This window comes from Podarcis gaigeae (assembly GCF_964106915.1).
Source record: "Podarcis gaigeae genome assembly, chromosome: 1".
Taxonomy (NCBI): domain Eukaryota; kingdom Metazoa; phylum Chordata; class Lepidosauria; order Squamata; family Lacertidae; genus Podarcis; species Podarcis gaigeae.
In genome coordinates this window covers 118,771,759-118,794,013 of record NC_139678.1, presented here as the reverse complement: position 1 = coordinate 118,794,013, position 22,255 = coordinate 118,771,759, and the positions used below count along the sequence as shown (strand labels likewise).

The 22,255-nt window shown below is 44.3% G+C and overlaps 1 protein-coding gene across 1 annotated transcript in view; it reads left to right on the top strand.

Moving 5' to 3' along the window:
- Window positions 1–16,178, top strand: part of CALCRL (calcitonin receptor like receptor) — a 106,402-nt gene extending 90,224 nt beyond the window's left edge. The window contains exons 9-13 of the mRNA XM_083710689.1: window positions 2,889–2,949; window positions 3,068–3,134; window positions 4,266–4,484; window positions 5,703–5,744; window positions 10,588–16,178. Coding sequence (XP_083566815.1) covers window positions 2,889–2,949; window positions 3,068–3,134; window positions 4,266–4,484; window positions 5,703–5,744; window positions 10,588–10,878 — 680 coding nt within the window. The 3' untranslated portion in view covers window positions 10,879–16,178. The remainder of the gene's footprint in view (window positions 1–2,888; window positions 2,950–3,067; window positions 3,135–4,265; window positions 4,485–5,702; window positions 5,745–10,587) is intronic.
- Window positions 16,179–22,255: the final 6,077 nt, after the last annotated feature.

Below are 22,255 nucleotides of genomic sequence, written 5' to 3'. Positions count from 1 at the left end.
AAATGACTAAGCAATTATACAGCCCTGCTTGTGGGAGAGGAACTGGGAAACGTACCAGAGATTCTAGAGATTTAGACGCTGTCCCTTCTACAACGATTTAAGACAGTATCTTATAACCCCATACTTAACCCAGCTTAGTCCCCGACAAAGAGGAAAGCAGACAGCATATCTGCTAAATAAGTCTTCTAGGAAAACAACTTTGTCAGTGGCTAAATTCCTTTTCCTGGCACTCAAGCGTCGGAAACATACAATTGAATGCCTTGATGTGGGTTATCTGTGAGAGGTTTAGTGCTCTGGCCCTACCTTATTCATGTACCCCTATGATGTTTTAGTTCATAATTCTGTATTGTGTTTTATTTCTGTGTTTTATTTCTGACTATCGGTCGAATAAAGGATTTTTTTTTAAGTGTGTTGTAAAGTGCAATATACAAAAGTGACACTAGATGGCGAAAGTGAGCTATGGAAATTCAATGTATTTTTTAAAACATTTTTTTTTTAAAAAAAAGCATTTTCACAGGTGGTTTTTATATCTGTGTAAGGATGCTTCAAGGGACGGGGGTGGCACTGTGGGTTAAACCACGGAGCCTAGGACTTGCCAATCAGAAGGTTGGCGGTTCGAATCCCCGCAACAGAGTGAGCTCCCGTTGCTCAGTCCCTGCTCCTGCCCACCTAGCAGTTTGAAAGCACGTCAAAGTGCAAGTAGATAAATAGGTACCGCTCCGGCGGGAAGGTAAACTGCGTTTCCGTGCACGCTGCTCTGGTTCGCCAGAAGTGGCTTAGTCATGCTGCCCACATGACCCGGAAGCTGTACGCTAGCTCCCTCAGCCAATAAAGCGAGATGAGCGCCGCAACCTCAGAGTCGGCCACAACCAGACCTAATGGTCAGGGGTCCCTTTACCTTTACCTTTAAAGATGCTTCATTGATGCAGCACTTACAATTCACCATTTCCATCATTGCAGGGGTAGCAAAACTTGGTGCCAGCCCATTTGTAATTAGTTTTCTTTTGTTTTGGGTAAACAAAACAAAACAAATCCATAAACACTGAGGAAGAAAGTTTGTCCGTGCTTTTCTTTCATGGGCTCCACTCCAGCAAAGCACTTAAAAGTTTGCCTAACTGCATGTGAAATCTGGGAAAATTCATGGGCTTAGCAATTGAATTTTCAATCTATCCTTCTGGCCATATTCAGGCTAAGATCACATTTGAGTTACCAAGTAACTTAAACAGGCTTATTCAATCAAGTGAGGTTTATTAAATAAAAGAATCGGTTGTGCCAAAACTGGAGCTTGAACAAACAACATCTTTTCATTTCCCAAACAGAAATTGCTTTGCGGTTCTCTTGAAGAATTCCAGACGGGCAACTGCGGAGCAAAAACAACAAAGAGTCCTATGACACCTTAAAGATTAACAGATTTATTGGGGGATGTGTTTTCATGGGATAGAGGCTACTTTTGCCAGATGGTCACATATCTAGACTTCTTCCTGCATCTGATCAAGTGGGCACTAATCTACGGAATCTTGTCTCACAATAAATTTGTTTTTAGGGTGTTTCGGGACACTTTGTTCAAGGAAGTTCAAGTTTGTACATGATTATTTTTATTTTTTTTAATGTTGATTCTGCTGGCACAGAATAACATCAAGGTGAATTACGGCGTGGCATCACTTGACTCGGGCGCGTTCTCCTATCTGCCAAACAAACTTCTGTCTTGTTTTGAGGAATAATACACTATTATCCTCATGGTAAAGATCTGGGAACGGAAGATCAGGTGGTCTTCAGGTTATAGCCAGAGCCCCTAGTTGAGCTGGAATTCAAAATAGGGACAGGGAGTTTGGTGCTCCCTCCAGTGTTTCTGTTTGTGTATGGCTTCGGAGAGTTCAGATTTGTTAGGCTCACCTTTAAATGTGAACAGAATCCTCGGTCCCCAGTTGCTAAGAAGTCATTCATTTTCATGCAGAGCTAGGGTGCATAGCTGTCAACCGTCCCTTATTTGGCAGGAAACTCCTTTATCCCAGCACCGTGTCCCGCTGCTGTCCCTTATTGATGATGTCCCTTAAATTTCCCGGGTTTCAAAGGAAGCAGCAGATCTCCCTCCCTCCCTGCCGGCCAGGGAGGAGGGAGGCTCCAACTGTGTTGCTCACCCAATAAGGAGTCTAAGAACGACTGGGGGGGGGTGGAGCTTGCATGCCTTGTGCCGTGTTGCCTGGGGACTCACCTTTGCTCAGCACTTCCCAGCAGATGGTGGTTTTCCTTGCTGCATCCCCTTTGCCGGGTTGCTGCACTGTGGGAACCACCACTTGAGGCTTCGTTTGGCTGCTGGCTGGGCTTTCTGCCTTTGGCTTGGAGGGCTCAGAAGTTGAACCTACCTGTGCCCAGAAAATCCCTTATTTTGGCTGCTGGTCCCTTATTTTCAAATCTGTAAGTTGACAGCTATGCTAGAGTGATGCAGGGCTTTTTTTCAGCCGGATCTTGGTTCCGGCACCTCTCAGGTGTTCATTCTAAGAGGATGAGGGAGGTGTTCATGGCGAGTTCCAGCACCTCTTTTTCCAGGCAAATAGCACTGGGATGATTTCCCCTTTTATGTGCACTTGATTTGGATGGAAGTTCTATACTAACCCTGCCGCTCTTGTTCCTGTTGTCTTTCCTCTGGCGAACGTCTGCTTCCTCTCAGTTTTGCTGTCTGGCAGTTAAAGCTGAAGTCTTTTTGACAAGAAGGGAAATGAGGATGATCTCATTCTCTGGCCAATGGCTTGGGCCAGCCTGGACATCCGTTGACCACAACCTTCTTCAGGGGAGATGGTGACCTCCCAGCGGCCCTTATTCCTGTGGCAGCAGAGGAATCCTTGCTGCTTCTTTTTCTTAGTAACGAAGATCCCATTTTCTCTTCGCAGGATTCCCGCTCATTCCGGCCTGCATCCATGCTGTAGCAAGGATCCTATATTACAACGACAAGTAAGTCAAAACGCAATTCAGCCTTCTATCTTTGGAACAAATCTCAAGAGTGCCTCTTATGAGCGAGAAGACAGATTCTTCTTCTTCCCTAATTCTGATTTCACCTTCTCCCTTGCAGCTGCTGGATCAGTTCAGAGACTAATCTATTGTACATCGTCCATGGTCCTATTTGCGCTGCTCTATTGGTATGAATTTTTAAAATATTGTATTATTATTTTTTAATAATCCTGGTTTTATGTCTTGGCTTTCATGAGGACCAGCATGATTTCCTACTTAAAAGGGAGTAGGCCTTAAAGCAGGGGTTGGCAGCCTGAGTCCCGGGTGCTGAATTTGCCCTTCTTCATCTGTCCCTTGGGACACATAAATCTGGCAAGATGAACCTGTTTAGATAGATGGAGACAATATTCCTTCTCCCCATAGGTTTACAGTCCAACTTCTTGCCTGAGTTTGGGGTTTTTGGTAGTGATGATCCACACGCACCGTGTGTGTGTGTGTGTGTGTGTGTGTTTGTGTGTGTGTGTGTGTTGTTAGTTATTATATTTCTGCTAACTAGATTCTCTGTAAGAAGAATACTTGCTGAAAAGTTTCGGTGTTCTGGACAGTGGATGCAAAATGGCCTGCTTTTATATTTCATCAAATAATTTATTTTGATATTCACTGCAATTTTAATTGCCAAATAGTTTTTATTTTTTTAAAAAATACTTATTAGACTGCAATTCTGCAGCTGCTTTGAGGCTGGCTGTCAGCACAAGTGCAAGAGGGGAAGATCAACAGTGGAACAGAGGCACCCTTGGGAAGTGGGGGACTCTCCTTCCATGGAGGTTCTTAAGCAGAGGTTGGATGGCCATCTGTCATGGATGCTCTCGCTCAGAGTCCTGCATTTCAGGGGGTTGGACTAGATGACCCTTGGGGTCCCTTCCAGCTCTACAGGCCTATGATTCTATCATCCTCAGGTAGAATTATACTTACGCCACCAGAGGCCCATGTGTACCCAGAAATCTCCATCAACGTAGATGTTCTGCTCGCTGTGTTCCACCAACAGCCAAAATGAGCTTGTGTGTGTGTCTACTAGAGTAGCCAATAATCTTCCATTTCCCCTGAAATGCCCCCCAAAATTGGAAAATTCCCTACCACCATCCTGCCCTGGCTTCCATAAACTGGCAGAGCTGTGCATGCTGCGATTGTTCTGCCATGGAATTGCCCGCAATCCAATAGGATTTTCACAGTGAGTTATGGAGCCTCACCCAAAACAAGTGCGTCGATACCGTATGACAAAATTTATCCATGTTAACACTGTCCTTCTGCTTCCCTTGTAGGTGAATCTTTTTTTCCTCTTGAACATTGTGCGAGTGCTGATCACCAAGCTAAAGGTCACCCACCAAGCAGAATCCAATCTCTACATGAAGGCCGTCAGAGCCACCCTCATTTTAGTGCCACTTCTGGGCATCGAATTTGTACTGTTTCCCTGGCGGCCCGTGGGCCCTATCGCCGAAGAGATTTATGACTATGTGATGCATATCCTTATACACTATCAGGTATCAAATCTGCATGTGGAGTTTGCACTTGGGGGTACAGGAATGTCAAAAAAGAAAATAAAAAAGGAGTGATGTGCTCGTGATGATCAATAACTGATCCAAATGACTCTTGCGAGCCTTGTCAGATGCGTTCCAATTTTTGGTTTTGTTTAAGCGCTGAAGATAGGGTGGCGCTGTGGTGTAAACCACTGAGCCTTGGGCTTGCTGACCTGAAGGTTGGCGGTTCGAATCCCTGCGACGGGGGTGAGCTCCCATTGCTCGGCCCCAGGTCCTGCCAACCTAGCAGTTCAAAAGCACATCAAAGTGCCAGAACCCCATAATCGCCTTTGACTGGACTTAACCGTCCAGGGGTCCTTTACATTTTTAACCTTTACTTTATACAAAGCTGATTCACAAGGATTGGGGAGGGGAGCAGACAGTTGTTTCAACATTTCCTTCCTCTAAGAATAATGTGCCCTCCACTTTGCACAATTTTGCAAGGCAGAAGAAATTGAGCAGCTGTGTTTGTATAGTTGGACCATAGCCTCAAAACATACTTCCCTCTACCCTGCATTTAGGCCCTGACGTTCCTGAAAATTAGCTCTTTTCAACTCTTTACCAGTTACTGCTTTGGCACCTTTTTTTTTTTTAAGGACCTTCTTCCTGATAGCCAGATTTGTCTGTTTGATGGTGTTTCCAGTATTCGCCAACTGGGTGAGCTCCAGATGTTTAGGACTGCAACTCCACTCAGCCCAAGTTAGAATGAAGTTAGCAAAGGCTGGTGATGGCAAGAGAAAAATATTCAGAGTGAGGGCCTCACTAGAAAAAAAAGGGCAACCCCCCCTTTAAAAAAATAATAATACACATTTATTCAAAAGTTACAATACAGCTTTGTCCACTGTCACAATATCACAGAATGATCGCTCCAAACTTTAAACCCTTGTCACTGTCATGTTGGCTCACTGAATACCCTCAGTAGGAACCCAACTACCGATCTGGTTTGCTAGACGTTTCCACTTAATATATTCCCCACACAGACACCTCTGGTGGCATTAGAATATCCTGTTCTTCAATAAAAGAGAATGGTACCAACGTTGCAGAAAATCAGAGCTCAAAGCAGCCAAGAACCAGTGCGAGAAAATGTGTCCGTCTGAGTTTCTGAATCACCCTTACTTGCATCTGAATTTTATTAAGTGCATTTGTCTCATTAGATTTACAGCTTATTGTTTTGTTCCACAGGGCCTGTTGGTGGCAACCATTTTCTGCTTTTTTAATGGCGAGGTACAGTAACTGATTTCTTTACTTTTACAAATGAAGGTTCCTTCATATCGTGATACATTTGTGTGAAATGCTCTTTGGCCCTTGCTTCCATTTTCCACCACAAAGCTGAGGAGAAACATTTCTTGTAGCCCTGTGAACTCTGTGTACATGGTTGTTTGCCGTACTATTTGGTACCATTGGTCCGTGTTTACTCCTGACAGGTCTATCCAGTGTCTGGTTATGGTGTTTCTGGCTGCTGGAAGTAGGTGGGTTGTGATTTATTTGTGGTGTAAATGGGCATTATTGTGATAATGGGGTGATTTCTAATACTTGTAACCAATAAACTGAAACTGACACGGGAACAAATAGAAGAAGACGCCTTCAGCCCAGTATGGCTTCCTTTTATCACATACACAGCCGAACAAGACAATGACAAAAATCCACCTACAGCATACAAATCAATATGGCTAACCTGATCCAAAACACCCACCCACCCCACTCACACATTAAAACAAAGACCACCACAGCCAATCACAAACAGACAACCACACCCTAGGCCAACCCCAACCTCTCTCACCACCAAAGGAACACAAGTGAATAGCACAGAACCTACACAAGCAACGCTGACACAGAACCCTACATATATTAAGTATACAGTGGTACCTCGGGTTAAGTACTTAATTCGTTCCGAAGGTCCGTTCTTAACCTGAAGCACCACTTTAGCTAATGGGGCCTCCTGCTGCTGCTGCGCCGCTGGAGCTCGATTTCTGTTCTTATCCTGAGGCAAAGTTCTTAACCTGAGGCACTATTTCTGGGTTAGTGGAGTGTGTAACCTGAAACATAGGTAACCCGGGGTACCACTGTAATAGAAACACCGCCACCCAACCCCAGCCATCTCTCCCCCCCCCCCTTTTCCACTTCTTCTTCCTAATGTCTCAACAAATGAAACAGATCTGTAAAAAATGTTACTGGGAGGAAAAAAGAGAGATAGAGACATTGCACATACTTCTTGTAAACTAAGAATAAAAGTCTTTAATAAAAATACATTTACAAAAACACTCTGTGTACATAGTGAGCTGCTATGCACAAAAGACTCAAAATGTGGGACAGCTTCCACATAGCTGGGTTTTGATCAGCTCCCACAGTGGCCATTTCTTCATGTACCTCACAAACTACTTGGTCCTCCTGTGCAAGCTAATGTTATCGGTCTCCTTTAGTCATTTGCTACAGAAAACGGATGTTGGGATGAGATGGAAAATCCCTCTTGAAGAAGGAAATACACTTCCGTACCATTCAGTACTGGATTCACAGAGGAGTGGTAATACCACTGAGAATCTGTTACCAATAAATGGATTCCTGGAATTATGTGGCTCAAATTCTAAGTTAATTTAAGGACGTTTGTGGAAGGAAAGTTTCCCTTCCTCTGAGACCAGCAGCTACTTACACACACCCCAAAAAAACCCTTTCTAGTGGGGGGGAGTGTCAGGGGCCCATTTGGGATGGGATGCAGGGAACGGAAGGGGTGGGAAAGTGATGGGAAACTTTCCTCCCATGGACTTCCTTAAATTATATTGAAACCCCAGTTTATATAAGCGGCTGTGGAAACACACGGATATTTCTGTTTCCTCCAGTATGATGCACCGCTTCTGCCTCACCGAGGGAGGGGGGGGCAGGATAGCAACTGAAGCATCTCCCCATAAAAAGAGAAGCCAAAAGAGGACACGGTTGTGCGTACAATTTGCACATGCAATTTGCATGATGTGCAAATTTAGACATCACAACGATCTTTTAAACAGAATTCCAGTACATCCCACCATGGTAAGGAAGACCATGAGCAAGTTGACTGGTGTGAGAACTGAATCTGCTTCTCACAGCAGCTTCAGGCTCCCTCCTGTGTGGTGTAGTGGTTAAGAGCGGTGGACTCGTAATCTGGTGAACCGGGTTCGCGTCTCCGCTCCTCCACATGCAGCTGCTGGGTGACCTTGGGCCAGTCACACTTCTTTGAAGTCTCTCAGCCCCACTCACCTCACAGAGTGTTTGTTGTGGGGGAGGAAGGGAAAGGAGAACGTTAGCCACTTTGAAGCTCCTTCGGGTAGTGATAAAGTGGGATATCAAATCCAAACTCTTCTTCTTCTTCTTCTTCTTCTTCTTCTTCTTCTTCTTCTTCTTCTTCTTCTTCTTCTTCTTCTTCTTCCTGCTCCTCCTTACTATGGTTGTTTATCTTTAAACCCAACTCAGACAGGAAAACCCTTCAAACAGAGGGCAACTCTAAACAGAAGACTGACAGCCTTTCAAATAGATGGTGGCCCTCTATGAAGTGGGGTACAAGACCACTCTAAATGGGGATGGTATTATAATACTAGGGTAGGGTTGCCATATTTCAAAAAGTAAAAACCAGGGCACCCCGAAAGCTGTTGGGTTTTTTTCTTTTTTTAAATAAAAATGCCAAAAACCCCACAATTTTTCGATCAACTTGCCTAAATCCAGGACGAAGCGCCACCTTTGAAATCCCAGTAATGTCTGGGGAAATCCAGACTTATGGCATTGTTCGGGAGCTGATTACTTTTTAGCATCATTCTGCACACATAGCACAACATGATGACATTCAATCTTTCTCTTTTTTTAGTGGGTATTTATTTATGGTTAATGAGTTTTCCAAAAATTGCACATAAAATTCCAATACACATTATAATAAAAATTATTTTTTCTTTTTAACTTCCCAACCCATTTTCTGTGATGTTATTCTTATCCCCTCTTTGCTGCACCTCATCTTCCCCTTTTTTTTCATCATTATCATGACACAATAATCTCACATTCTTTCTGTTGCTCGAAGCCTGGTCGCGGGTTCTTCATATTGTAATATTTCTTCAAATAATCCGAAAAGGGATTCCATTCTCCCCACACACAAACACCTCCCAAAAAACCCAGCCATCATTAAATTATCTTATTTTAGCTTTGCTGATTCAACATAGCCCTTTACTTTCCTTATCCGTTCTTATTTAGTGGGAACTTCTTCATCTTTCCATTTCCGAGCATAAGGTATACTAGCTGCTATCGCGTCCAATATTTGACAAAGCAGATTCAGTAACCTTCCACTCCCGATGTCAACGGTTCTTTGAGGGGATGGGTTCTGCATACCTTTTGCCAAGGCTGCTGGTAAACTCCGCTTCCTGTTGCACAGGTGGCCTCCCATATTGTATAAACGGAAACTATTGTAAAACAGAACATCCTTCCATAGTCCTTCTACAAACAAACGCAGGCCTCGTGTGCCTTCATCTGTTTTATCCCATGTATTTTTAAACAAGGTAGGAAAGCAGACGGAGCTCTATTCAGGAAGCGGCGTTTCCATCAACGCCACAAAAATGTGAATCAAGTTTGCCGATTGAAAACTCTTGCCAGATTGTGCAGATGCATAACGTTTAGGATGCTACGGTGCTTTAAACCATGCTGAACATCTCACATTGGTCAACGTGTTTGGGGGATATTTATTGTTTCCATTTGTACAGAGGTCACCAGGCAATCTCCCACCCAAGGGTCACCAGGTCCAGGCCTACTTAATTTCAGAAACTAAACCAGAGGGTTTCAACCTTTTCGAGTCCACGGCTCCCTTGATCAACAGCATTCTTTGTGTGGCTCCCCTTGAGTCAGTTCATGAGGAAGGATTCCACCATTGTGTCTGTTGCTGTTCACACTGAGGAGGAGGAGGAATAAATAAAAAATTGTCCAGTAGCACCTTAGAGACCAATTTAAGGTCCTACTGGACAAATTTTTATTTATTTCGACTGCGTCAGACCAACACGGTTACCTACCTGAATTGAGGAGGAGGGAGAGCCAGTCCATTGAATCAGTGCCTCCGGTCCTTGAGCCCCTGCGTAATTCAAATATATAACCTATTCGAAATTAGGAGCATAAGGTGAAGACAGTGCCAGATTATCAAATAAGCAGAGTAGGCACCAGCCTATGGGTCCTATGACAGCCAATCAAAATAATATTAATTTGATCTTGAAATTGGTTTATTTAAATTCTGTTTTGTTTTTGTTTTAAAAAAAAAAACAAACCACCAACATATTAGAAGATAATTTGCTGGGTGAGGGGGCTCCATGGGGTTTAATCTGGCACTGGGCGAAGAAAGCAAATGTGTGCCATTTTCTATGTTTCGATTTCTGGGAATGGAGTTGAGAGATGACCTAACCTGGGGAGAAAACAGCAAAGACCTGATGAAGAGAGCACAGCAGAGGTTATATTTTCTGAGAATCCTCCAGAAAAATAATCTCTCAAAGGACCTGTTGAAGGCATTTTACCACTGTACTGTGGAGAGTGTATTAACTTATGGTCTGTGTGTGTGGTTTGGGAGCTTCATGGTCAGGGGAAAAACAATGTTGTCCAGGGTTGTAAAGACTGCAGAGAGAATAATTGGGTGCACTCTTCCCACCTTGGATCAAATCTATGCTTCCAGGTGCCATAAGAAAGCTGCAGAGATAGTGCAGGATAGTGCGCACCCCAGAAATGATCTCTTTCAGCTTCTGCCTTCTGGAAGAAGGTACAGGGTTATAAAGACTAGGACTAGCCGCCTGAGAAACAGTTTCTATTCAAATGCAATTTTGGTTTTAAATGCAGTGTAAGGTAGTCTCTATGAGAGTATATTGTATTTAATTATGGGGCATCAGAGTTTTTAGGGGGCTAACCAGGCTGGGATAGCTGGGATAACAGGCTTGTTGGTTTCTGAATATCTGGTGTAGATTTTCAATTTCGTTGTTCTGTATGGGACAATGACAATAAAGATTATCGTATTGTATTTCTGATATGGCACCTGAGGCAGCCATCTTTGTCAACCTGTTCTCTATCCTCTTCTTCCCTGAAATAGGTCCAGTCTGTTCTGAGGAGACACTGGAAGCAGCACAGGATCCAGCTTGGGCACAGCTTTTCCCACTCAGACGCCCTTCGCTCGGCTTCCTACACAGCCTCCTCGATCGTCGATGGTCAAAGCTTCAGCTACAATCGTGAGTGCTTCCTACACAACCCGCCTTCCTACACAGCCTCCACGATGGTCGATAGTCAAAGCTACAATAGCGAGAGCAACTGGGAACATACGAACGGGAAAAGCATTTACGACACGGAAAACGTTGTTTTTAAAGCCGAAAAGCTGTACGGCTGATTAGCAAGGACTCTTTATGCCCACCCTCACGACATTTTGAGTGGATGACTCCAGGAGCCAACAAGACAGTCCCACCCACCCACCCACACTTTTTTGGTCAGTCTTTGAACTCAGTTACTCTTGAAGGACGCAACGGATTTTAATTTCTTCCTCACATGTGCTCATGCCTTGGCATATCTCAGCATGTGAGTGCTTGCTCTTTGTTTGTACACTGGAGCTGGTCTTGCCCACCAACTGAAGTTTCATGCTCTGACCTCTGGGATGCCCAACCTTTGGAGAAATACGGGCTGAAGTTTTCATGGGGATCAATCAAGCTCTAGATCTACATATGTGTTTTGTACATATAGATATGTGTCGGGATAGATAGATGTTGCCTCTTCAGCTTCTACTGTGTAGACGAAGTGGGCAATTCTTTTGTATGACGGGAATCAAGGGAAGTTTTGGTTTATTTTCAGCGGTTTTGTATCATGACTGGGGGTTGTCCAAGAGGTCGTTCTGTTTGCTCAGAAGAACTTGTAAATGCTGTATTTATCATGTCATTTCGTCTTAAGTGCAGCCAACAGAGCAACCTAATTAAGTATTGGAAAGGATGCGATGATTGTAAAGTATTCTACATGTTGACTGTGCAACATTTAACTCTGACAAAGATAGATATAAATCTGCAGTATAGACAATGGCTCTGATTTGATTGGCGTTAATCAGTGACTAACCTGCTCCATTGGCTTCAATGGGACATGCTAGAATACTGTGTACCCTTACTTGAGATTGAGACCCATGGAATTAGATGTGCACAGCTCCTGGGTATAGATGAACAGAATTGGGCCATTAGTCACAACTTGCTTTCTCTGACCCAATGATTTAGCTTGTATTGATCACTATTTTGAATGGAGGGTGTCGCAAAGCCATGGCGAATCTTTGGGCCTGAATGCTGTGCTATACTTCTTCATCTTTTCATTCAGCTCCTCTCTCTCCATGGAGCTCCCTTTCCTTTTTGCAGAAGGATCTGTTTTTGAATGTGCACAAAGTGAAGCGAATGCTTGGACCGTAGTCCCGTGCGCTCCTTGGTGCACATTGTCGAATGGTATACCTGAAGTTTGCACTAGAGACAGTAGCAGGTTTGTATTTCGTAAGAAGAAGAAAACCAGGCACTTAAAACTAACATCCTGTGATGCACAATGCAATGCAATGCAACGCAATGCAACACAATACAACGAATCGTTTCCAGCTGGTTTGTCTCCTGGGTCCTAGATGTTTTAGCCAGAGGAGATTTGGGTGTACTGCAGCTGCTCACTCTTCTTGTGGTACAGAAACCCGGCTGGCTATATACTGATGGGAAAGGCAGTGATCGGAGAATGAGTTGGCCATAGCTAAGTTGGCTCTTCAGAACGCGATAGTGGAGATGGGTACAGCAGCCCTGACCCATTCATGAGTTGACTCAGGTATCATCTTTTCTAAGGCTTATGGACCCAGGAGTCTGCATTGGCAGTAGCACTGACAGTAATTTGGTATAGAAGGCAAAGGACAGGGATTAGGGCTGGGCAATATCTGTTTTTCAACATCATGGTATATTGCCAGCCTAACGTCGTGATAGATCAATCTATCACAATGTTTGAAATAAGGATGGAACTACCCGTATCCCATATTTTGCTCTTTTTTCCCTCCAAAAATTAAGGGGAACTGTGTGTACGTCCTATGGAGCGAATGCAGGCTCCTTGGCTTCAGAGTTAGCAATGCGAAGCCTCCAAAGCCCAGAGGGAGCACTCCCTCTGCGCTCCGCAGGCTTCAGGTTCCTTTTGCTGAAGCCGGGAGAGCAGGACTCTCCTGGCTTCAAAAGAGAGGGAGAGCTGAGCAGCGCCCCTTCAGCCAAGCGGGAGGAGAAATGGAAGGGGCTCCGTTTCTCCTGCCGCTTCGCTGAAGGGGCGCTGAGCAGAGAGGGGGAGAATTATTGTTTTCTTGTTCTCCCCCTCTAAAACAAGGTGCGTCCTATAGAGCGAAAAATACGGTATATAGAGGTGAACCATAGGGCTGGGCAGTATTTGGTTTTCAGCTTCATGATACATCACCTGCTAAACATTGTGATAAACTGATCTATCACAATGTCTGAAATGAAGACGGAGCTGGGGTTTTTTTGCCGATGTATCACCAGCAAAACGTCGCGATATACTGATCTATCACGATGTCTAGGTATGCAAAGGCATTGACCGGCCTCACGGTTCTCCCCACATTGTGATTTTTTGCATAGCCTGTACACATCATGATTTGCAATGTATTGCCAGGTCAAAAACTATGAAGACGATCTCGTGATATGGACTTCGAACTGGACTTCAAATCGCTATATTGCCCAGCCCTAATAGGGATGAGCAGGGATAGTTTTCTAGAAAAAGAGGTGCTGGGAAGCCTCTCTTGTTCTCTTATAATGGCAATGGCACCCACCTGAGAGGTGCCGGAATCGAGTTCCGGTGAGTTCCGGCTGGAAAAAAAGCCCTGGGGATGAGGAACCTGCGGCCCCTCAGATGTTGCTGGACTGCAACTCCTCTCATTCCACGTATACCCCCTAAAATACTTAAATCCAGCAGAAGTCAGTGGGGTGCAATGTAGCTTAGCTGCATGCAGGAAAACCTTCTGGGAGACTTAGCCTCTTGAGGTCTGCATGTAAGTGTGATATTCTTGTTTCTCATGCCTTTACCAAACTTTATTCTGCTGTCTCCACTTACACTGAGAAGGGCTTTACTCTGTGGATAACACCACTGATGCATTTTTAAATGATGAGGTATTTTTATTTTTATTTTAAATCATGTATATTGAGTAGCAGGAGAAAGTGAACAGAGCACATGGACCTAGGTGAAATAAATTCCCCAAAAGACTTAGGAACAAAGAAAATGGGCATGCGGGGGGGGGGGCAGTTTCTTTAAAATAAATAAATAATATGCGGCGTATTTAATGTGGAGAAAAAATGAGAACTGTCTAGTCACTGCTACTGGTGATGGAACAGTCTCATACCAATGTGGTTCTGACTTCTTATGAAAGGACTGACAAGGAGGGAAATGAAGCCCCTTTGTCTTTCTCAGAACAACATCTGCCTATAAATGCCACGGTGCAATGTGAAGTGTTCAATTTCCTCTTTTTTTTTTTCAAGGCTGCACATTAATTGTCATTTAACAGGCTTCAGTAGGCAGCTAATTTTGTGAGCCGTTACAATGCTTTTGAGGCTTGAAAAAGCTTTGAATGGTTGTCGTCACGGTCGCATAATCATATTCAGATGCTTTAGGGAAAGCTCGGTGAATTCTTGTTATTTTGTTATTTAGGATGGCATTTGATGGAGTAATGAAATGTATTGAAGCGGCTGTGTGGTGTTACAAAATTAAAGTTGTTGGGTTCTTGGAGCCATTCCTGTCATTTGAAAAAGCATGGATTTATTCAGGGTTGTGTGTTGCCTGTGATTCCACGGCAGTAAAGTCTACAGCAGCCTTTCTCAACCTGTGGGTCCCCAGATGTTGTTGGACTACAACTCCCATCACCCCTAGCTAGCAAGGCCAGAGCTCAGGAATGATGGGAGTTGTAGTCCAACAACATCTGGGGACCCACAGGTCGAGAACCTCTGGTCTACAGGATTCATGTTCCTAAGAATATCTTCTTCTTTTTAGAGTTATAAAAAAAATGGTTGAAAATGTGTGGTCCGGTCTCAGAATTCAGGGGTCGGAGGGAAATCTTCCACAGAAAGATTCTTCCGGTCCCTTTGGGTACCTCCTCCTCTCCTTGACTAAATTATGCAAATATATTCTGTTTTATATAGGTCACAGCATTCAGATTTTGGGTGTAAAGGAGTTTTTAAATCTAATTAGCTGACAGTGCTGTACTTACAGTGTGTCATCTGGAAACACATCTGGGCCTCAAGTTGCACAATAAACATGTTTTAATTCTATTAGGCACATCTTTCTTGGAGAGATGACACACAGATTTGCCCTACCCACTGTGTCACTGAAGGACAGATGTTTATTTTACCATTTTCTTTTCTGTGGAGCTTGCTCATGGGTGTGGTACCTCAGGGTCCATCCCTTCCTTTTCAAAAGCCATACAAGGCGAGCTTTGAAATGTCATTTTGTCTGTAGATTTTAATCTAGCAGGCTGCTGCGTTGGCCCAAATCTGAGGAAAAGCCAGAATCGTTTCATTGCACCCAAGGCCAAGCTGTGGGTCTCGGGACATGTTGTGATTTTCTTTTGTAAGCAGGTTGAGAAGGCTATGCATATGCAGTGCGGAATCAGGAATATTTCTTCCAAAAAAGACAATGGAAAGCCCTGGAAACACAGAACTTTGGATTGTGGCCATTCCTGCATTATGCACCTCAGCAACAGCCATTCCTTTCTTTATTTCTAAGTAACTCCACCTCTGCTCCCCTCCCCCCTAAAAAAATTTCTAAATTTCTTTGAGACCCACATATCATCTCCACACACTGTCCTGGATGTTAGGTCATTGTAACTTGAGTGCTATGACGCTATCAGCTGAGGCCTTTTTCAAACCTGCATGGACATTACGTGATCCAGCCATCACTTGTGGATTCTCAGGTGGCTACAGTCGTACCTTGGAAGTCGAATGGAATCTGTTCCGGAAGTCCGTTCGACTTCCAAAACATTCAGAAACCAAAACATGGCTTCTGGTTGGCTGAAGGAAGCTCCTGCAGCCAATCAGAAGCCGCGGAAGCCCCGTCGGACATTCGCGTTCCAAAAGAATGTTTGCAAACCGGAACAATCACTTCTGGGTTTTTCGGCGTTCGGGAGCCAAAACATCCGAGTTTCGGGATGTTCGGGATCCAAGGTACGACTCTCTGTATGGAAATATATTGCAACTGAGTAGATATTGGGTGATAAGAAAGTTCTCTCTGTGGTGATTAATCGGTGATAGTTCATTGAGACATGCAGATTGTTGTTTGATGTTCCAGCCATGGGACAACCATGCCTGTATGAGCCAGCCCTTAGTGGCTTGAACCCAGGGTTATTCCTCACCTGCAGGGCATTCTTGCATGGATGGTGTATCCTCTTATAAATGTGGTTAGTAAACCAGCATCTTGGAATAATGACACTTTTTGAAGGTGGTTCAACATTCTTTGACAGTCATCATTTTAGTAACTAAGAAGTCAAGAAAGGGATTTTTTAAAAAAAGCATTTCGCCTTACATCTGGTATCTAATAACAACGAATGTCTAAATTTTAGTGTTACTAGATATTTCTTCAAATGAATGAATATCTGTTTTATTTTTTTCCTTCTGCTGCTGACGCGTTCAGTTAATAAAATGTCAGAAACTACTATTTGCGTTTGATCCTTAAAAGATTCTTAGTTGCTCTCCTTCAACACCAAGGTTAACACACACTTCAATCTCTCCCTGCCCTTCAGGGACTTTCATTGCATTTCTGGGCTCTTGGAGTTTGCACATTTTTTCCAATGCATGGTCAATCAGCAACATCCAAGACTGAGTCATGTTAATAGATGATTTACAAGGGCAGGGTTAGCCCCAGATTAAGGATGGAGGACCTCCATCAGTGCCTCTGAAGCAGGGAGAAACCATGGACCAGAAACTCAAAAAAGTTGCTTTTTGTCACCTTTCGCACTCTGCCAATGACTTCCTCCGCGGCCACTGGGGTTGGGTGTGCTCTGTTCCCTCCTCTGTCGGTCCATCTGCCTGCTTGCCTGCCTTCCTCCCTCCACTCGCGGCTTTCCCTTCTGACTCCTTCCTCCCTCCCTTCCTTTTTTCTCCTTCTGCAACTCTTGCCCAATATCTCCACCTTCCTTCCCTCTAAGAAGAAGAGTTTGGATTTGATATCCCGCTTTATCACTACCCTGAAGGAGTCTCAAAGCGGCTAACATTCTCCTTTCCCTTCCTCCCCCACAACAAACACTCTGTGAGGTGAGTGGGGCTGAGAGACTTCAGAGAAGTGTGACTGGCCCAAGGTCACCCAGCAGCTGCGTGTGGAGGAGCGGGGAAGCGAACCCGGTTCACCAGATTACGAGTCTACTGCTCTTAACCACTACACCACACTGGCTCTCTAAGACCCACTGGGTGCTTCGATCACATTTCTAATAGTGTGGCCAGCCAACGGGGGATGGGAGCTGGCAGGGTTACTGAAAGCGGCCCACACCAGGGACCAGATTCCTCCACCCAGGGGGATAGGAAGTGTGATGCAGGAGGGGCAGTCCACCCCAGGTATCACCCTGGGGGGTGACAAAATGGTGGGCAGCACTCACCACAGGCCCTGCAGCATGCCCGAGTCATGCGTTTCGGCACCCGCAGGCTCCACAACTTGTCCGCCTGCTGCCTCCCCCCAGCTGTGGGGCAGCTGAGGCACCGTGGCGTGCCCCGTCCCTGTGGGACCATGCGCCCCATCCCTTCCCTCTCTAAGGGCACTGTGCCTGTCCCGTTCCATTCCTATGGGCACCAAGTGCCCCATTCCGTTCCTATGGGCAGTTCACTCTACCTCTATGGGCAGTTCGCCCCAGGTGCCCGAGAGGCTATCTCCACCACTGCCTCCATCGAGATGCCCAGAAAAGCCTGCATGCCTCACCCACTAATAATAATTATTTATTATTTATTATTTATTATTTATACCCCGCCCATCTGGCTGGGCTTCCCTAGCCGCTCTGGGCGGCTTCCAACAAAATATTAAAATACTGTAATACATCAAACATTAAAGGCTTCCCTAAACAGGGCTGCCTTCAGATGTCTTCTAAAAGTCTGGTAGTTGTTGTTCTCTTTGACATCTGATGTGAGGGCGTTCTACAGGGAGGGTGCCACTACCAAGAAGGCCCTCTGCCTGGTTCCCTGTAACTTGGCTTCTCGCAGTGAGGGAACCGCCAGAAGACCCTCGGAGCTGTACTTCAGTGTCCGGGTAGAATGATGGGGGTGGAGACGCTCCTTCAGATTTACTGGACTGAGGCCGTTTAGGGCTTTAAAGGTCAGCACCTACAACCCACTTTTTTTGCACTGTTCCACCCTATCCTCCAATTCCCTCTGCCACCTCATCCCTCCCTCCATGGCATCCCATCTATGTGTCATGAAATGAGCATGGAGCCCAAAGGCTGCAGAAAGTCCCCAGATTTATACCCTTGCACTCATTCATCTAGACACCCGGATAATTTCTGCCCGTCCATTTCTTTGAGAAATTAAACAGCGCTGCTTCATCGTTCCATATCTTGGATACTTCACGGCCCATCCTGAAGAATCCTCCTGCCTTCTCCTCCTTTGGCAAAGTGCACCAACATTATCTGGGGATATAATAACTCATTGAAGAACATCACAGGATAGGACCACTCATAGCGGCCAACTCCCTGGGGCCCACAAAATTCCCCATGAAGGGGTCGGGCACCCACAAATTTTGGTGCCAGGGCCAGGCACGCCGCATGGCACCCACAACCCTGGGCACCCACAGTTGTGGGGCCCACTCTGGGGTTGCGACCAACTCTGGGGTTGCGGTGCTCATCTCGCTTTAGTGGCCAAGGGAGCCGATGTACAGCTTCCGGGTCATGTGGCCAGCATGACTAAGCCGCTTCTGGAGAACCAGAGCAGCACACGGAAACACCACTTAGCTTCCCACCGGAGCGGTACCTATTTATCTACTTGCACTGGTGTGCTTTCAAACTGCTAGGTTGGCAGGAGCAGGGACCCCGTTGCGGGGATTCGAACTGCCAACCTTCTGATCGTCAAGTCCTAGGCTCTGTGGTTTAACCCACAGCACCACCCGCGTTCATTAATTAATTGTCTGCAAATTACTTTGGGGTGTTCTAATAAATGTAGGTGTGATTGTTCAAATTTTAGCCCTTAAGAAGCGTAAAACAGAAAATAAGCAAAGCCTGCAAGGCAGAGAAATTTAAAATGCTTTGTTGTGTCTTCATAAAAGCCTGGTTTATTTACAGATGCTCCCGATAAGAGATTTATAGGGTTGCGTCCTACAAGAACAGGCCGTGTCCGCTCCAAAATAACATCACTCCCAGATGTGAAAGTTAACAGGCTCTGAGGATATAAAGCCAAAAAATCTGCTTCTCATGAGTTTTTTCCCCTCCCCCAGCTTCTAAAGCTACCACAATAAAACAAGCTTCTACAACCCCTAGGGTTGCCATACTTCAAAAAGTAAAATCCAGGACACCCTGAAAGTTGTTCAGTTTGGGGGGGGAGGGGATCCAAAAGTTATTGAGCATTTTTTAGACACACACAAAAAATGCGATTGACTTGGCTAAGATCCAGGACTAAGTGCCGCCTTTCAGAATTTCCCCCCAGACATCAGTTCTGCCTTTGAAATCCCTGTAATGTCCGGGAAAATCCAGACATACGGTAGCCCGAACCAGCCCCTACTCCTCCCTGGTTACTAGAAAACCACATGAGTTCAATATGGCAGCCAGCCTCAAAAAAGGGAGCAATGTGGATTGCTTTTGCCTGTTAGTTACTATTGATACATTTGCATTGTCAAACCTTACCTTCTCTGGTGACCTGGGCTCAAGCTTTTCTTGACAGTTAAAAGAAGGAAAATCTGATGGAGACTTGTTCCATTCCCTTACTGAAGTCACTTTCTGATAAACAGCCAAGCAACAATAATAATACAACAACAAAAAATGAAACTCGAATACATAAGAGAGCTTGGATAACCCAGTCTTTTTGGCAGGTCACAGGGATGTGCTGTTTTGGCATGAGGAAATTATTTGTTGTTTCCTTCAAAACAACAGTCCAGATAAAAACTGGTGAACATTACAGTTCTGTTTTACAATTTCTGCAAAGAGAAAATGTTAGTCGATTCAATGCCTTCTCTCTCATACAACAAATGAATGTTGAGAAAGTAAGTTGAACAAGCTAACATCCTCAAATATTCAGTTTTTCATTCTTTTTATTGGAAATGGAAACAAATTAGTTTTTCTCCTTTCTTTAATCATTTTTTTTCCATGTGTAGTAATACAGAAAGTTTGATCCCAGAAATTCCAGCAGCGGTGGGGGGGGGAGCGGGGGGGAGATACAATATATCATGGAGGGGATAATAAATAAGAACACACAGGAGAAAAAATATATTGCAAATGTGGTAATAACTGTTACATATATTTATTAATAAATATGAATAAAAAAGACTCGAAAATCTCTCACGCAACAATTATTACCTTCATATGGTCACTGAGACATCGTTCAATTCCAGTAATTGTATGAAAGGCGTCTCCTCCCTTCCATTAAGGGCTTACTGTTTATTTCCATGGAAGTGATTTTAAAATGTGAAACTTTATACACTCAGGGAATTTCCTTTTTGTTCACTGAGGCTGACAAATACTGGGGGGGGGGGGGGGTGCATGTGTTTTGCTAAGAATTCTGAAACTGCACATGCTCAGAATATATATATATATATATTTTCTGGTCCACGAAGGCTTATTCCATAATAAATTTGTTGGTCTTTAACATACCAAAAAATCTTATTTTATTTTATTTTATTTCCCTTGTAGGAAAGCAGGGTCCTATTTGGAGAAAGCCACTTCCGCCCTTCAGAGGAGGTGGCGTTGTGGGCTTCACGGCCCCTACATGTGCGCGGTGGGTGGAGGCCAGTCCCTGCATGATTGGGGGGATTCCCAGCCACATCACCCCCTGGCCGGCCAATCAGCGGGCTCAGGGGGCGTGGCCTGCCCTATAAAGTCAGGACGCAGCCGGGGATCTCCCTCTTTGCCGCTCATCAACTGCACCAGAACCCTCACCCATCTGAATTTGGCCTCAGCCACAGTGCAGGGTAAGATAATAATAATAATAATAATAATAATAATAATAATAATAATAATAATAATATTTTTATTTATACCCCGCCCTCCCCAGCCAAGGCCGGGCTCAGAGCAGCTTACAAGCAATAATAAAAACAAGATGAATGATTACAACTTAAAAACAAAAATAAAATACAACATTAAAATAATGGAACATTAAAATATTAAAATGTAGCCTCATCGCAGGAGGAGAAGGAAAAGAAAGAAAAGAAAAAGAAAAAAAGAGAGGGAGGGAATCAAATTGATTAGTATTCTAATTGTAATCTAATAAATATCTAATACTAATAATTATATTAATAATAATAATAATCAAAATAATAATAATAAAATAATAAAAATCTAATAAAAATGTAATAGTAATCTAATTCTAATAAATTCTCAAATAGATGAGAATTAGACTTTTCCCCAGCCACAGTGCCCCATCAGTTACACACACTCAGAGCAATTTCCAACTAATCCAGGGGTCAGCAAACTTTTTCAGCAGGGGGCCGGTCCACTGTCCCTCAGAGCTTGTGGGGGGCCAGACTATTTTTTTGGGGGGGGGTGAACGAATTCCTATGCCCCACAAATAACCCAGAGATTCATTTTAAATAAAAGGACACATTCTACTCATTAAAGTTAATGCCTATTCAAACCATTAAACCAAAATACTCCGTGTCAGTGTGATTTATTGTTTTCCTGGGAACTTTCTGGCTCAGGTGCCTTGGCATGCAAATGCAGCTGGGGGGTAGCAGGGTGGGTTGTACACACAGAATCACAAATGCTGTGCAGGACAGAAATGGTATACAGTGGTAACTCGGGTTACAGATGCTTCAGGTTACAGACGCTTCAGGTTACAAACTCCGCTAACCCAGAAATAGTACCTCAGGTTAAGAACTTTGCTTCAGGATGAGAACAGAAATTGTGCAGCGGCAGCAGGAGGCCCCATTAGCTAAAGTGGTGCCTCAGGTTAAGAACAGTTTCAGGTTAAGAACGGACCTCCGGAACGAATTGAGTTCTTAACCCTTGGTACCGCTGTAATATATCTGAACCTTAATCTAAAGAAGCACAAAACAGTTCCTGCTTCATTTTTTTTATTCCTTTAGGCACTTGGCTTTGTACACAGAAACCACTTTGCAGCAGTCAAGAGCAGAGCAGGGTGTCACTCTCACAAGATTTGAACTGGGCCGAATGCAGGATTTGTAAAGAAGGCTAAATCCCACATGAATCATTAATACTTCTCCATGCATCCACTCTCGAAACCTGAGAGACCTTGCAAAACAACAAAGTAGTTATTTTGTGCCTTTTCTAACTTGAGTTGCGTCGCCCTCAGGCAGGGCTGTCTTTGCCTCTTTGTTGTTGGTGGTGCGGATGTGCTCTTCCTGTCAGTGTGCAGAATGTTACCAGCTGCAGCATGAGGTGGTGAAAATATGTCCCTAGGCAGACGAACTGACCTTAAGTCAGCCTTCCCCAAGCTGGTGCCCACCAGATAATAATGATTTAATAATAATTTTATTATTTATACCCCGCCCATCTGGCCGGGTTGCCCCACCCACTCTGAGCGGCTTCCAGCACATACAAAAACCTAACATCAAACATTAATAACTTTCCAATACAGGGCTGCCTTCAG